The 15,841-nt window shown below is 37.8% G+C and overlaps 1 protein-coding gene across 6 annotated transcripts; it reads left to right on the top strand.

Moving 5' to 3' along the window:
- Nucleotides 1–1,282: 1,282 nt before the first annotated feature.
- Nucleotides 1,283–13,963, top strand: LOC139967697 (sialidase-3-like). Of its 6 annotated transcripts, none has more exons than XM_071971709.1 (8): nucleotides 1,283–1,521; nucleotides 3,610–3,673; nucleotides 4,273–4,449; nucleotides 8,070–8,293; nucleotides 9,383–9,472; nucleotides 10,779–10,972; nucleotides 11,983–12,177; nucleotides 13,218–13,962. In XM_071971709.1, the coding sequence occupies exons 1-8, from the start codon at nucleotides 1,389–1,391 to the stop codon at nucleotides 13,593–13,595; spliced, it is 1,455 nt and encodes a 484-aa protein (XP_071827810.1). In that variant the 5' UTR covers nucleotides 1,283–1,388; the 3' UTR covers nucleotides 13,596–13,962. The 6 variants fall into 6 exon arrangements, with proteins under 6 accessions (XP_071827810.1, XP_071827811.1, XP_071827815.1 ...); XM_071971710.1 differs by having other exon boundaries at nucleotides 1,284–1,521; nucleotides 3,616–3,673; XM_071971714.1 differs by lacking the exon at nucleotides 1,283–1,521 and adding an exon at nucleotides 1,681–1,804 and having other exon boundaries at nucleotides 3,616–3,673; nucleotides 13,218–13,963.
- The last annotated feature ends 1,878 nt before the right edge of the window (nucleotides 13,964–15,841 follow it).

Genomic DNA, 15,841 nt, shown 5'->3' with positions numbered 1-15,841 from the left:
CCCCATGTCAAAGGCAAAGCATTCTGAACAGATGTGAACCTAATTGAGTGATGAAAATAGCTTAGAGGAATGAGTTAAAACTGTGTTTATGTTCAATTATTTACTAATAAAGTGGGCCTTGTCTGATATGCAAGAATAAATGAAAGTATACATTCACAGTCTGGGGCAAAGTTGGGAGGGAGACTCCCACAATCTGGTCTTGTCTTCTGCAAAGGCTCATAAAACTCTGGTCCAGCAGTCAAAAATATGTTATATGTGATTATTTTGCTCCCCTCTGAGATCTTGCTTGGTGTAAATTTCTACCTGCTACTGCTAAATAGATGTGATCATTGATATACCAATGTCTTAATATCACTGGATCTCCTCTGCTTTTTGTTACAAATGCAATCAGAATGCACCATTTAATGTTCAATTTTTCAAAAAAATTCCGTGGGGGAGTGAATGGCTTGTAATATGCCACTGAATGGCTTGTAATATGCTAATTATTCCATAGTACTCTCTGGATTGACAGGGGTTGCAAAAAGCGAAGAAAAGTTACCAGGAGAATTTAACAATCATTGTAAATCACTTCCAAACCTCATACGGACATAAAATCTAAACTTACAAATTGTTTGTGAGGAACCAAACTTTCAGACAAAATAGATCGGCAGTGCATTCCATACCACAAATTCCAGTATTTGAATGCTTTCAACAACAGGGCAGTTTTAAATTTAAATTATATTAAATTCTTCAACAAAAGTTGCTGGCGGCATTTTTGTCTCCTGAAATGTCCAGGGCCGAAGGAGTTTGAGGCTTTCAAATACTGTACTGGTGGTCCAGGGGGAAATGCAATTAAAGAAATTTCGACTATACATAAATGATGATATTGAGTAGAAGTATTGAGATAACTATTCAACACTACATGATATACCAACATCTTGACATCAGAGCTCGAAATTTCCAGATAAACTGAAGGCCCATCATAGTTCAAGTTCTTTCTGGGCCATCGTGTAAGAACAGGATTTTTCGAGTTGGTACAAAAGATCAATTAACACTTAATTATCATTGTCGACATGGCAAAATGGAATTATTTTGGAAAGTAAAGACTAAGCTTTGGGTAACTTTGGGTTATACCAGTACATTAATTGCTTCTAACTATTGAGTAACTTTCCGTCTACATCCATTAACAACGGTTTGCACTGTATTTATTAATTGTCCGCTGAGGGTTAATTTTTAACTGATCGACTGTAGCTAGGTATAAAGTTCACCTTTAGATAAGTGACTGTGGACTAGTCAATATGACTTTCTGTTTGACAAAACAGTAATATCAATCTGGCATTTCATGTGAATCTCTAATGTATGTACAAACGTCAACTGCCCATATGTAGCTAGTGTGACATACGTACGTTATGTGCTTTTGTCTTCTCTATCATCTCTGGTTGTTTTTGCGTTTTGCGAGGAAACTCTGGCACAAAGGAAAGCCCACAAAAATGGACAGTAATTGCCATTCGTCTCAAACTGATCTGGTGACATTGTACAAAAGTAAGTCTCTATTCTATAGATCTCTAAAGGATTATGTCATATCATGGATCTTGGCCTTATCTATAACAGTGCACTGCAAGCAAAGATAAGGTTGGCATTTCTTTGTGTAAGTCTAGAGCAATAGTCAAGAATTTTCGCTTCTCAGCCTTTTGCAACATATTACGTTCTAGTTCTAGGGGAAGCGTGATATGTACACACCCGACAATGACCACACAGTCAGTCAGGGGACTCGGGTTGAGTGCAAAACAGTACGTGGGTTCGTTGTATGGATTTTCGTGCCCAGGTAGTTTCCTACTTTCCATGGTGACAAGAATATACAATAACTGTGCATATAGCTAAGATAAATAGTAAGAGAGGGAGACTAACCTCAGATCAGTAGGTGGGTAACGAAGAAGAAACTGCGGCAAAAGAAAAGTACCGACGGGCGATCTATAGGCCTAAGTACCGTACTGTGCGATCGGAACAGGGTGATGCAGGCCTACACTTTCGACCCAAATGGTTATAAATATGACTTGCGCCGCATTTGGCAGTTGAAATCGCGCCAAAATGCCACTGCTTTCAGTGGTAATGTTTAAGGAAAGATTTAAGTAGCAAAACTTCCTAGCAATCCAAAACAGGTCCCTTAATTGAAATAGTAGTACAATGATGATTGCTTTATTATAACATTAACCTTAACGTTAGGCCAACGGGTACCCCGACGTTCGTCAGAAAGTTCTTTTTATAAATTTGCAGTACGCTAGGGCCTCGATTGGGCTGTTTGTATAACTTCAGTAGAAACACCGCAACTATAAAGGGGCAATTCAGATCTCCATATATTGGGCCAGTTGGACTCGATGGCACTTTGATCTAGCCTAGGTGTACACATTAAAAAAGGTCGAGGCCTAACAATTAGACATAATCAATTGAGGCCATTTCTTTCATTTTTAATCTTGAACAGAAACAGTCATTATTGAACTGATATAAGTAAGCCTATTAATATATATTCATAAAAAAATACCAGGCCTAGGAAAAGGTGACCAGATTTCTAGGGACATTCCCTGGATTTGATGTACCATCCACAGATTAAAAGGTCCCCAGAAATGTCCCCAGGTTTCTTGTGCTGGTGCATGAATATCAGCAAATATGAAAAACGGGCTGAATCTTTCTCAATCTTTAGTCCCCTAGCTGTTTATAGAAACAGCTTGAACCTAATTTTTAACATTTGTTTTTTGTTTGCAACCAAAATTAACTCCCAAAAAACAGCAATTAACCCAGATCCTTGAATAGTTCCGGCATAGCCTGAAATTCACATGAAAAGCATCATTTTGCACAATAAGTGATGATTGCGAATAATGAGACTTCCAGTACAATATCTCAGTTTTGGATTTTCATCTTAATTGAACAAAATAGATATTCCTCGAAGGTATTTTAAACTTGAACATATATCCTTGAAACAGAACTGATCACCATAACAATCATGTCCTTGGATTACCAGTAATAAAAATGGTCATGTACATTAGTCTTGCCGTACCGGGTAGATGAATTGGACATTTACTGTAGTCCTAACGATGTAAATTTACATAATCATTTGATGCTTGTGAAAGCAAAAAACACATCGAGAGACAAGCTAGAACACTAGCTGAGCTTACTTAATTGCTATTGAGATGGTGAATTTATCTGATGAAAGTGTTTCATAATAGATACCATGCCATATGAGGTATATATAGGTAATCAGTTATATACAGAATAATTTAGCCTTAAAAATTTAGCTTAAAAAGAATATTACTATCCTAATTTTACTAGTCCTTTTCGGACTGAATGTTCAGTGCATGCACCATGTTGGAATGATGTCATCTAAATAAATGGAGATCTAGTCAATTGACATCGGTGAATCTTTGCTAGCTGGTTCTTTATTAAACCTAGGCTATAGGCCTATTTCAGCAGATATATGAAAAGTCTGACTATGGGCCTACTTGTATTACTATACATAGCTTATAGTTAGGCAAAGTTAGCTAGGTCATGCCAAACTTTCTTTGCATATTTGCCATCTTCTCTCACAGAACAATTTACTCTATATGTAATTATTAATATTGTGTATGATAAACTTAATTGCAGATGACACTGTTTTTGAAAGAGGGCTAAAAAGTGAAACGGCAGAATACCATACTTTCAGGTAAGTGCATGTTACATCAATTTCAACAATATCATGACTATTCATGTATTTGATACTAAAGGTTTGCAATTGTCCGACTGAGAATATTATATACACATGATCAGAGTCTGAAACGCAAATACCCCAAATCAAAAGAGTTCAACGTTTGGTTTCCATTGGATATGGTATTTAATGTGCATATAGCAATTGCTGTTACTCCATTGGATCTGTAGTCTGTGAAGCATTATACTGTAGGCTACTATAAAGTCAGCTAGTAATATTTCACTTAATAGCTGCATTGGTAGCTGAATTTTCCACATTACAGAGGTTTCTTACTCAAATTTTCTATTTTTTCTTGGAAATTAATGTATCAAGACTAAAAAAGTGGCTTTACTATATAAGTCACCCTTTTTAAAGTTTGGGATACATTTTGAGCAATTTTTACAAGACCTTGATAGAACAGACGGACAAGAAGGATGTCATTCATCAGTCTGGGAGACAAATAAGTCAACAGCATCATGAAATATGTTCATTTGTTTGATAATACTTTGTTCAATCAACATATCCATGTACCCTCTTTTGCTTGCTATTATGCTGCAATATTGTATATCTTTATCCAGAATTCCAGCCATTGTCTCTCACGGAGATTGGATATTAGCATTCTGCGAAGGGAGGATACAGACCAGTGCAGACCATGGGGCAATTGATATTATTCTGAGAAGAGCTAAAGTAACAAACGGAAAGCCAGAGTGGGACAAAAATGTGATAGTTGTTGTTCCATCAGGCCAGGGCTACAGGTAAACAACAAAAAAAGGTGATCTTTTCACATTTCACAGGAGGCATTTTTCTGGAAGTTACATGTAGATACCCAGAAATCATTGGTATCACCCATCAGAACTTATAATTCTGGCTTCTTGAAGAATGAATATAATAAAGCTAATTAGATAAAGCAGTAATTTGAGATTGCATTTTATAACTGCACATTCCAGTCTTCCACATACTCTCTATACCCTAGATTCTATCTTGCCAAAGGTAAAAATTCACATGCCATTAGTTGACAACTTATAGCTGAAAGCAGGCTATCCAAGGAGACTTTTTAAAACTGAAAACTGGTTTGAAGTACTTGAGAAATTGCCATTTTTTCAACAAGTGATACATGAGTGAAAGTCGGTAGCCAACACTTTGTCAGTTTCTCATCCGTGCACATTTTCCATGTAGCCTAGCTATGTTTGAAAACTTGCCGATTAGACCACTATTAGACACAAGATATTTTTGGTGTTATTGGCCAAAATTCAAGAATGAAGTAAGCAGATATTTTCTTGAACTGTATCGTACAAGAATAATGCATGAACAACTGGTATTAACAGTGTTCGACTTATGGCCAAAAAATTGCATAGCAACAAATTTCGACAATTGCTATACAATATTTTTGTTGCATAGCAGTTCCCCAATATTGAATAGCAGTTTTGAAATTACCACAAAACGGACCAAATGTTGGCGATCAATGTATTAACTAGAAAATGTTTGTTTATTATTACTATTTATACTAGTGTTGCTACGATAATCGTTTTCAATATCGGTATCGGCCGATATTTGCAATATCGGCAGCATATCGGTATCGGTAAAATTTTGCCTATAATTGCCGATAACAGCAAACCGATATTGAACTTTACTTTTTAACAGCAGAGCTACCTGTACTTATTTATACTTGCAATGATTTGTTAATCTGCCCAAGACGATCCATTTCTTTAGCGTCAGTTAAATTCAGATTCATTTTCGATTAATATCCATGGAAACCTGACTCTCCGTAACATCTAAAAACACTTCTATGGCGCGCGAATATAACCAATGACCTTCGTGAACCTTGGCCTACACACAGCATTAGTGCAGCATATATACACTGTACTAACCATTCATTTCCTCAAAGGCCTCCGTGAAAACCTTGAACATGATGCATACAGTAACTGCACAGTTCAGCAGTGTTGGAAAACCTTGTTCAATTTCCCGCCAACACACTGCCGATTTCCCGCCGGTGTTCGCCTGCCTAGCACGCGTAACGTGCGAGCATAAAGGCGTGGTGTCCAGGGGCCCGTCTTAGGGCTATGGTGGGGTCATGGGGTAGAACCCCTCGTGGGGATCCTGGGGGCGAAAGCCCCCGAAAATTGTTGTCATTTTTTGCGATGTCTGGCGATGAAAAAATTCGCAGTTGAGGATGCAAAATACTGACAACTTTTTTTATTTAAATTGTCACGAAACTGATGAAAATTTTAAAATGACAAGTTAAAGTAGCTATATTATGTTATAAAATGAAAAGAGATTTAATGTCTTTCAATCTTTAAAAAGTGCAACTTACAAAACTTCCCATATTATGAAACAAACAACGTTCAGCAAAGCCCCGTTTCTAGACTGCCTAACAATGAATAGCGTGCACTATGCGTACATTTTTACAACTGCAGTGTTTAACCCTATACCCAACTACTGTACCACGGTACATGTGCTGCGAATTTGCCCAGGTACCTTCCCAACACTGTGAGGTCATCCCCTGTGTAACACCTGTTTGTTAACATTTTTTTGGCACGTTGCCAGGGAACCTTTTAGTTACGTGAGATCCGTAACCGCCGAGGTGGTCAGGCTATTTGCTTTACACTTAACTATGATAGGATATTATTTTTTCAGGGATTTTTTTCGCTATACGGTCCAGTGAATAAGTTGTACATTGAGTATAAACTCAATAAATTATAACTTCTACATTGTGATCGACATTTCGTAAGTTAAGGTTTGAGTGTTTGCTCCCAAATCTGACTAGGAATTTGTATCGCACAAATCGGCACAATGTGCGATGCTGATTTGGAAACGTCTCGCAAGTTTGTCGTTTTGGATCGCATTTTGCGATGCGATACCGGAAAAGTCGAACACTGCTGGTATATAAAGTATACCAAAATGTAAGAACAATTAAAGAACCATGTGTATCATGTATGAGTTTGAATTGGAGAAGAGTCATTTCCATATACTCCAACAGAACCACAGATTTGACCTAAGCTTCATAAAGTCATTTCTGTTCAATATACCTCTGCACTGCATGATGTTTTTTTTTTTGTTTTTTTTATAACTATTACCTTATCAATGCCTTTTAAAATTGATTAGGCTTCATGCACTTGAGGTCTCCTAATATTTAAACTATCAGATTATTTACGATGCCTGCATAAAGTTTCATAATCTGTAACTTTGAAAATAGAACTGTATCATGTACATACTTTGTTGATAGCATATCACTTTGAACTTTATAACTCATTGATTTGGTCAAACTTGTTGTACAGTACATCAGAATTAGTTACTTTTGACATTGTCCAAAAGTACATGAAAAGTGTAGTTCAGTCATAAGTAAGTACTTTATATACTATGTGTGTATCTCTTTTTGGAATCAATTGTGTGATATTGGAGATAGACAAAGTGGTAAGGGTCATCATCAGACTATATTCAACCAGACTGTACTTTATAAGTTAATATTCCACAGACAGTTTATGCAAGCTCCTTAAATATCAGAACGTTTAAGGTACCTGCACAGAAATCGTGAGATATCCTATTTTAGCAATTATTCATGTTTGAAACAACCAATTAGCATGTTTTAGCTCTCTGTAGGCATATGTTCTGCCATTCAACAGTCATTCTAATGAAAATATGCTGCTCTCCTCCAAATTAAATTTTTTAGAAGACTAGTAGTAGATTGCAATTTCCTACCTAAATAGTACTCCTTACTTGTCAAATATGAATCATATTATTTGGCTGCTTTTGTCTAAAAAAAATAATTATATATATATATATATATATATATATATATATATATATATATATATATATATATATATATATATATATAGATAGATATAGATATATATATATATATATATATATATAGATATATATATATATATATATATATATATATATTATGTATTATTATTATTATTATTATTATTAGACAAAATATATTAGACATATAATTTTATTAGACAAATATATATATATATATACATTGGAATCATCATTGGTTGTCATCTTCTGTACTCTACTTCAATACAAATTTCTTTCATGTGGAATACTTTTTTTTATCCAATCTTTGAGATTTGAAGTGATGCTAGAAGAGACAATTTGTCAAAGATGAAATGGAATATGTGTATGACTGGTAAGTTATATTGTATCACTGAGAATTCAGGCAATATTTCCCTGCTGCACCAAAGAGATAGCATTCGAGCTAGGAAATATTCTGTTGGAAACAGTTGATTGGAATGTCAGAAGGTTGGTCAACTTCAATTAACCATCCTCCCTGGCTACATTTAGTTTTCCTACTCTTTCACCCATCTCTTGTTAGTTTTTTTAGAGAGAAACTATTACATAACAAAGATTTGTTGTCTTTCAGATCCATGAATCCCTGTCCCGTGGTTGATAAAGACGGTAACATTCTGTTAGTGTATGCTAGATTTCCTATAGATAAGTTGGAGAGAGATCTCATTGTTGGTGATAAGTATGAACAAAAGGTATTTTGTTGTAAAAGCTCAAACAACGGAGAGAGCTGGGATGAGCCGAATGAGATAACAAACGTCCTTGACATTCTTCAAACAGACCTGTTACTGTATGCACCAGGTGAGTAGTGGAGTGATTTTTGATTTGTTTAAATATATGGTTGGGAAATTTCAAATGGTTTACTTCATTTTCTAGTGAGATTTGATATAGACAATGAGACAGATTTTGAGTCATAAAAACCACAGCATATATAACTTATGGGGAAAAAGATGAGTTTACTGCTCCATGCCAACATGTGCTACTTAACTGCAACATTCTTTAAGTTCAAGCCAGATTTGCTACATATACCACGTACTTCCTTTTAAGGTCCAAGTAGTCCAAGAATCTCATTACAACTAATTTTCATAACTTCAGATTTACTTTATTATCCATAGTATGGGTGAATAAGACTTTACAAACTGTTTAGGCCCCAAATTATAGCACGCTATAATTGCTAGAAGTCTTCAAAAAGTACTTTCCTTGAGGCCTTTACTCTCCAAATTGTTCTCAGACATTTTTAAAGAACACACAAGATGACTGAATATCCCAGTGAGTAAAATTTACTGGAAGGTTGTAATGAAAACAGTTGAAGAATTTTTACCAAAGGTGACAAAATATTTGAATATCTAGCCTATTTGGGGCTAATACAGCATACTGATAAGCAAACGAAGGCTAGTGCAGGCAACTTTATTGTTAATCTTTCATGTCAGGTTCAAGAAGGTGTAAAATATGCTTTTGAGGCCGCAAAAAAGATATTAGAGAAACCCAAGGACATTTTTACCTTCTGGTCGTTTCAATTCCACTTAAATCATTGGGTGCATTTTCCTGTGTGTGCTGAGCACTGTAGTATCTTACATCTCCTGAAGGAGTGTAACTTTCAACTGGTAGTTTCCATAATCATTTGGTGATGATGAAAATGTTGTCATATTTGGATAGGCCTATAATTAAATTGTTTAAAAAAATATTAAAATTACTAACTATTGCGATTGCGTTTGAGTACAGAGTACCTAGACAAGAGGCCCTCATGCAAGTACAGAGTAAATTTTGAGTATATACTATAACACTGCTTATTAATTTCTTCATCAAACACACAATTTTTCAGACAGTTGTGAAAACAAGCAGTAGATTGAGATGCATGTCAAACATTTCAGATTTAATATCTTATCATAGGGCCTGGCCACGGTATCCTAACGGAGAAAGATCGCATTGTAGTCAGTGGAAATCTACAGTACAACAGAGCTTTAACCAGTCGTTGGCAAAGTGAGTCACAAGATAGTTGCATTTTTACCTATTGTTCTTTAAAATTTTCAGAGTTACAATTTCTTTTCTTGAAATTTCAGTTACATATTGTTAGTTGTGTGCTCCCAAACCACATGTTTTTGTCATTCTATTATCGTTAAATATACACAAGTTCGTTAGTACATTCCCTCGGAGAAATGTGAGTTTAGTCGTTTCTGTGTCACTTTTAAATCTACTCAAATCGCCGCACTTTCGATGCAACGATGGCAGATCCAACATATATAATTCTTCAAAGCGATATTCTACTGTCGGTACACGTACATGGGAAAAGAAAATGATTGTTTTCTGTTATTTTGAAAAGCCCATCTGAATAACTTTCTCCTAACTCTAGACATCATTGTTTTGAAATAAACTATATTTATCAGAGAAACCCTCTCTTGAGGAAGTGAAGCATATTGGGTGGTCTGTGATGTCATGGCACATGTTCTTCCAACTAGCGTTACATTCCTATTGTTGATTCATCCTTCGAGGAATGTGACACATTTAGAATGATTTTCCTTTGTAATGTATGTATGTATGTATGTATGTATGTATGTATGTATGTATGTATATATATATAAATGAAAATCGTAATGAGTTGGAAAATCAAGAACAGTGAAAAAACTTTCAGCCTCCACCGGGATTCGAACCACGGGCCTTCTGCTCTGTACGCGGACACCCTAACCACTAGGCTATGGACGCTGATTGTATGTCCAGAGGTTCGAAACCGGTAAGGAAGGTCGTAATTCCACTGTAGGCGTTTTGCCACATGTATCGAACAATACTAGTTCTGTTTTTGGTGACATATTTTGCCTTACTCTAGAGATCAAACATGCATGATGCTAACCAACTCGAAAATCATTTGTGATATATATATATATATATATATATATATATATATATATATATATATATATATATATATATATATATATATATATAAATATATATATATATATATATATATTAGATCCTACTGAAGAAGCCTTGCGAAGAAGGCTAATTGGCTTATCAAAGCCGCAAGCTGACCGAAGTCAGTCTCTTACATTCATATTCAACGTCCATGATTATGAATTGTTAATTGTCAACAACTCTGTAACTGGACGACATACATTAATCTGGGAGTGACTCGAACCGGGGACCTTATGATTGAAAGGCACCGGTGTTAACCACTGAGCTAACACACCAATATATATGTCTATGTGAAATTTGCAGATAGGTCTGAAGCTGAAAATATTCAACTAATAACTTTTTTTTAAATTTATTTTGTCATTCTTTGCTCTTTCAGAACGGTTGAAAAAACTCTTTCCTTTTTACAGATCAGAAGGCAAAACTTGCATCATTTACAGTGATGACGGTGGTAAAGAGTGGCATGGGAGAGTAATAGATTCAGCAACCTATAACCCTAGTCCCTGTAAACGTGCATGTATGCGTCTCTTTAGACGTAAATACACAAGGCATGTCCATGCAAACGAAAGTCAGGTACGCATTTCATTACCGAACAAGCATCTCAAATCTGCAATTTATGTTGAATTTGTCACAATCTTTTAAAAACGTACAACGCAACCATTGAAGGAATGTGAACTTGTGAAGGAATGTGAAATTGTGAAGGAATGTGAAATCGTGAAGTAATGTGAAGTTGGCCGACAGACAAGATAAGAATTATCTTGAAGAGTAAAGTTCCACTCTTTTAGTAGAAAAACACATCCCAACATCTTGTTCCTATTGAACTATCTTGTGATGCTATGTAGAAATTGCATTAACATTTTCCTTTCCTTTGAGACCACCATTGCATTTTCATGACATCTGGCTTTTAATGAACACTTAGAAGAACACTTGAAGAGTAAAGTTCCACTCTTTTAATAGAAAAACACATCCCAACATCTTGTTCCTATTGAACTCGACATATGGTTGAGGGAAACCCCTTATTATCAGCTGGCATGTTTACAAAAATCTTAATTGTTAGATCTATATAAATATTAAGAAATTGCATTTGAATATTGTAATATATCATTATTCAGATATCCAAATTATAATTAACTTAAAATTCCAGATATTAAAATATTAATATTAAATTTTGCATCCTAACAGCAATATCATTAAATTAAAATATTCCAACGTCTCAATCTAAATACAAACCATATAAAGATATTGTAACATTTATTTCAATATCTCCATCTCACCCTAATAGCTCTGTATTGATGCCCCGAGCTTAAACAGTTCTTTTGTTACTATTTTCTTGGTGGAGAGATTGTAACAGGTCGGAACGTACCTTTAATTAGCATTGATGAAATATGTCTGCCTGTTAAATGTATAACTAACTGTAGGATCACAATTTGTTTTGCTTTAATTAATACATATTTTATTTTATTATGATATTGTTATAGCATCACATCAGTAAGTACTATTACCATTAATCACTCATTAGAATACGGTTGTTGACGTGGCAATTAAAGAACAAGGAATTTTCTTGGTTCATCATATTTTTACAGGTTGCTGAACTCCCTGGGGGCAAATTGTTTATTAACAGCCGTACCAAGGAACTCACTAAGAATAGACAGAGCGTTATCACCGACAAAGATGGAATTGCAATAGATACAGTATTAACTGATCTCACCGAGCCCAGTGGTACTTATAGATGGCTTGCACACTGCATCCCTGACTTTATACGGTGTGGTGGTTGTGAGGTGAGATTTTATAAATAAGCAATGTCTGTCTTCATATTTGATCCCTTTTCCCCTTTGTCTTCACCTGGCAATCCTATCCTTGATGAAATACATCCCATCCTTGATGAAATACATCCCATCCTTGATGAAATTATCTGCACGTTTCTATTGCATCGTTTTGATTTTTTCTGGCAAATTTCCCACCCGAAATTTGTTGATTGTTTGACTAGAAACAAACATAAGAAGTTGATGCTTTCATCTTTTGAAATTTCAATGCTAAAAACCTCCCCCCCCCCCACCCCCCACCCCAATAGAGAGAGGTCAAACGTATGTGTGGCGATGTGTTCACACATAGCAGTTTTTTAACCTTTGCACTCTATGCTAATTTGTCACTTAACAAGAGGGAAAATCATAGACAGAAAAATGCTCACTAGTAAAGTGACATTTCTTGACCTATGATTGATAAGTTTTTAATCACAAAGATGTTTGATTCAAACTACCCATCAGACCAGTTGAATCTGTCAAAATTTTCTTTTACAAATTATTGCTTGCAGAAGTTGTCATGGTTTGACCTTTTTTAACTTTAAAACATGTAAAAACAACTGTCAAGTCTCAAAACACATTACCAAGTAAGACCAAAAGCTAGACTTCCTGCAAAATATTGTTTTCATATAGAGGCATTTGTTAAGGATATATGTAATAATATAATTATATAATTATGAATTAAGTAATAAATACTTAACTTAAGTTTTGGGAATTTCCTTACTCAGGATCCTAGTGATCTCAATAAAACAGTAATTTTTACATTTGAAAAACAAATCTAAATTTTTGGTCTTCTGTTCACAGCTCTATTTTTCTTTTTTGAATGAGACTTGGAAGAGTGGAAATTATAATAACACAAATTTTCTTATATTGGAATAAAAGTAGTGTTCAAATTTTGCCACAAGCAATGCCTATAAACTGTTTAATTTTATTTCCAATTCTAACAGTGGACATGCATCAAATAATAACTGTGACAGAGTCTCTACGTTCAATGAGTCCTCTTTCTTGTATTTCTGCAGGGGAGTGTCTTAAGCATTAACCATGAAGGAGACAAATTACTCATTTTCTCAAACCCTGCACACAAGAGAAAGAGAGAGAACATGTCCATTCGAATCAGCAGAGACGAAGGAAAGCAATGGTCTGAGCCGCTTACATTGTATTCTGGGCCAGCCTCGTACTCAGATCTGGTCAGCGTCACCATCAGCAATAATGAAGGCCGGAATGTGGAGACACTGATTGGATGCTTGTACGAGTGCGGTGACAGAGGGCAGTACGAGGCTTCCCGTATAGTTCTAAGTCTATTCGATGTAGCGCAGTTAAAAAAGTTAACCTTCAAGAAAGGTATGAAGAGCACAATGAATGATAGGACACCGTTAGTTAAGAAGCAAATCCCATGACAGTCTCTAACAAGCTGTGGTAATTATATGCTGTGTGTATGAGAAAAACAGTGAAGAAGATATTAAACAAATCTTTTCCTTTTTTCTTACAAAATATGCTCAAGGTGTTGGCAGTTAAATACTGAAGGGATTGTTAATTTTTATTGGGTTCCTTCCATTACATTCTTTGTTCTGCAGGATTCCACCTTCTTTATAAAATCTTCAAATTTTTTGAATGAAATAAACAGTAGGTAAAGAGCATTGTTAAAAAATAAAAATTTGTGAACTGCATTATGGATTTTGAACCAGAAAGGTTAGCTTAATCGGCAGACCCTGAAGGAATGGGGAAAGGAGCAAGTGGTGGATCTGGTCAAACTTATATGATATCCCAAGCAGCCTCCTTTGGACCATTTCCCTCCCTCCCTCCCTCCCATTTCCCTCCCATTTCCCTCCCATTTCCCTCCCTCCCATTTCCCTCCCTCCCTCCCATTTCCCTCCCTCCCTCCCATTTCCCTCCCTCCCTCCCTCCCTCCCTCCCTCCCTCCCTCCCTCCCTCCCTCCCTCCCTCCCTCCCTCCCTCCCTCCCTCCCTCCCTCCCTCCCTCCCTCCCTCCCTCCCTCCCTCCCTCCCTCCCTCCCTCCCTCCCTCCCTCCCTCCCTCCCTCCCTCCCTCCCTCCCATTTCCCTCCCTCCCTCCCTCCCTCCCATTTCCCTCCCTCCCTCCCTCCCATTTCCCTCCCTCTCTCCCTCCCTCCCATTTCCCTCCCTCCCTCCCTCCCTCCCTCCCTCCCTCCCTCCCTCCCTCCCTCCCTCCCTCCCTCCCTCCCTCCCTCCCTCCCTCCCTCCCTCCCTCCCTCCCTCCCTCCCTCCCTCCCTCCCTCCCTCCCTCCCTCCCTCCCTCCCTCCCTCCCTCCCTCCCTCCCTCCCTCCCTCCCTCCCTCCCTCCCTCCCTCCCATTTCCCTCCCTCCCTCCCTCCCTCCCATTTCCCTCCCTCCCTCCCTCCCTCCCATTTCCCTCCCTCCCTCCCTCCCATTTCCCTCCCTCCCTCCCATTTCCCTCCCTCCCTCCCTCCCATTTCCCTCCCTCCCTCCCTCCCTCCCTCCCTCCCTCCCTCCCTCCCTCCCTCCCTCCCTCCCTCCCTCCCTCCCTCCCTCCCTCCCTCCCTCCCTCCCTCCCTCCCTCCCTCCCTCCCTCCCTCCCTCCCTCCCTCCCTCCCTCCCTCCCTCCCTCCCTCCCTCCCTCCCTCCCTCCCTCCCTCCCTCCCTCCCTCCCTCCCTCCCTCCCTCCCTCCCTCCCTCCCTCCCTCCCTCCCTCCCTCCCTCCCTCCCTCCCTCCCTCCCTCCCTCCCTCCCTCCCTCCCTCCCTCCCTCCCTCCCTCCCTCCCTCCCTCCCTCCCTCCCTCCCTCCCTCCCTCCCTCCCTCCCTCCCTCCCTCCCTCCCTCCCTCCCTCCCTCTGCCTCCTCCTCCTTCCCTCCCTCCTCCTCGGCACGTAGCCAAGGGGGGGGGCGAAGGGGGCAGCCGCCCCCCCCCTTGAGCAAATTTTTTTTTTTTTAATGTTTTTATGATATTGCTAACTAGTATTTTCAAAAGATAAAATGCTAAGATGCAGCTTACAAGGCCTGGGAAGTGCCATTTCCAGCGATCTGGGAGGCATTCTAAGCCAAAATTTTTCTTGTACCCTTCGCGCCAACCATGGTGGCGCTTAGATAGTTTTCAGTGCCGAATCTACAGTTTCGCCCCTCCCTTGGCAAATTCCTGGCTACGCGTCTCCTCCTCGTCTCCTCCTCCACAAATTGAGAAGAGGCAATGCAGACTAATAGTGAGAGGAGCTAGCAAATGTATTAAGTCATCATCCTCTCAAAAAAATTGAAGTTGTAATGTTGGTTTTCCTAAAATATCTGAATTTGGAGGTAAATTTTACCTGTGATTTTTGTCATGAGCAATTTTGTGTTCTTCAGCAATCGAGAGGTTAACATTGTTCAAATTGTTTTTATTTAATATTTTAATATAACCCAGTGAATTGTTTAAAATGATTTCAATTATTTTGTAAAAATTGTTTGTGCAGTATTTTTTTTCTGTGGAATATGTATGTCTATACACATTTCTATAGTAAAAACAAATCATTTTTAAGTGAAGGACTATTCAATTGGAAATATCAAAGAACTGAAAATATGTTTGAAAACTAAGAATGAATTTCACATCAGATTAGAATTATAAACTCATCAATAGCTCTTTAGGCCAAACTAAGTATGTTGTAGTATGTTGAA

This window comes from Apostichopus japonicus, chromosome 5 (genome assembly GCF_037975245.1).
Source record: "Apostichopus japonicus isolate 1M-3 chromosome 5, ASM3797524v1, whole genome shotgun sequence".
Taxonomy (NCBI): Eukaryota; Metazoa; Echinodermata; class Holothuroidea; order Aspidochirotida; family Stichopodidae; genus Apostichopus; species Apostichopus japonicus.
Note: the sequence above shows the minus strand (reverse complement) of the source record. Positions and strands in the feature narration are given on the sequence as shown.

Coding starts and splice junctions, on each gene's coding strand:
- LOC139967697 (XM_071971709.1), top strand. CDS start 1,389: ATGTGCTTTTGTCTTCTCTATCATCTCTGGTTGTTTTTGCGTTTTGCG. Junction 1,522..3,609: donor TCTGGTGACATTGTACAAAA/GTAAGTCTCTAT, acceptor TGATAAACTTAA/TTGCAGATGACACTGTTTTT. Junction 12,178..13,217: donor TACGGTGTGGTGGTTGTGAG/GTGAGATTTTAT, acceptor GTATTTCTGCAG/GGGAGTGTCTTAAGCATTAA.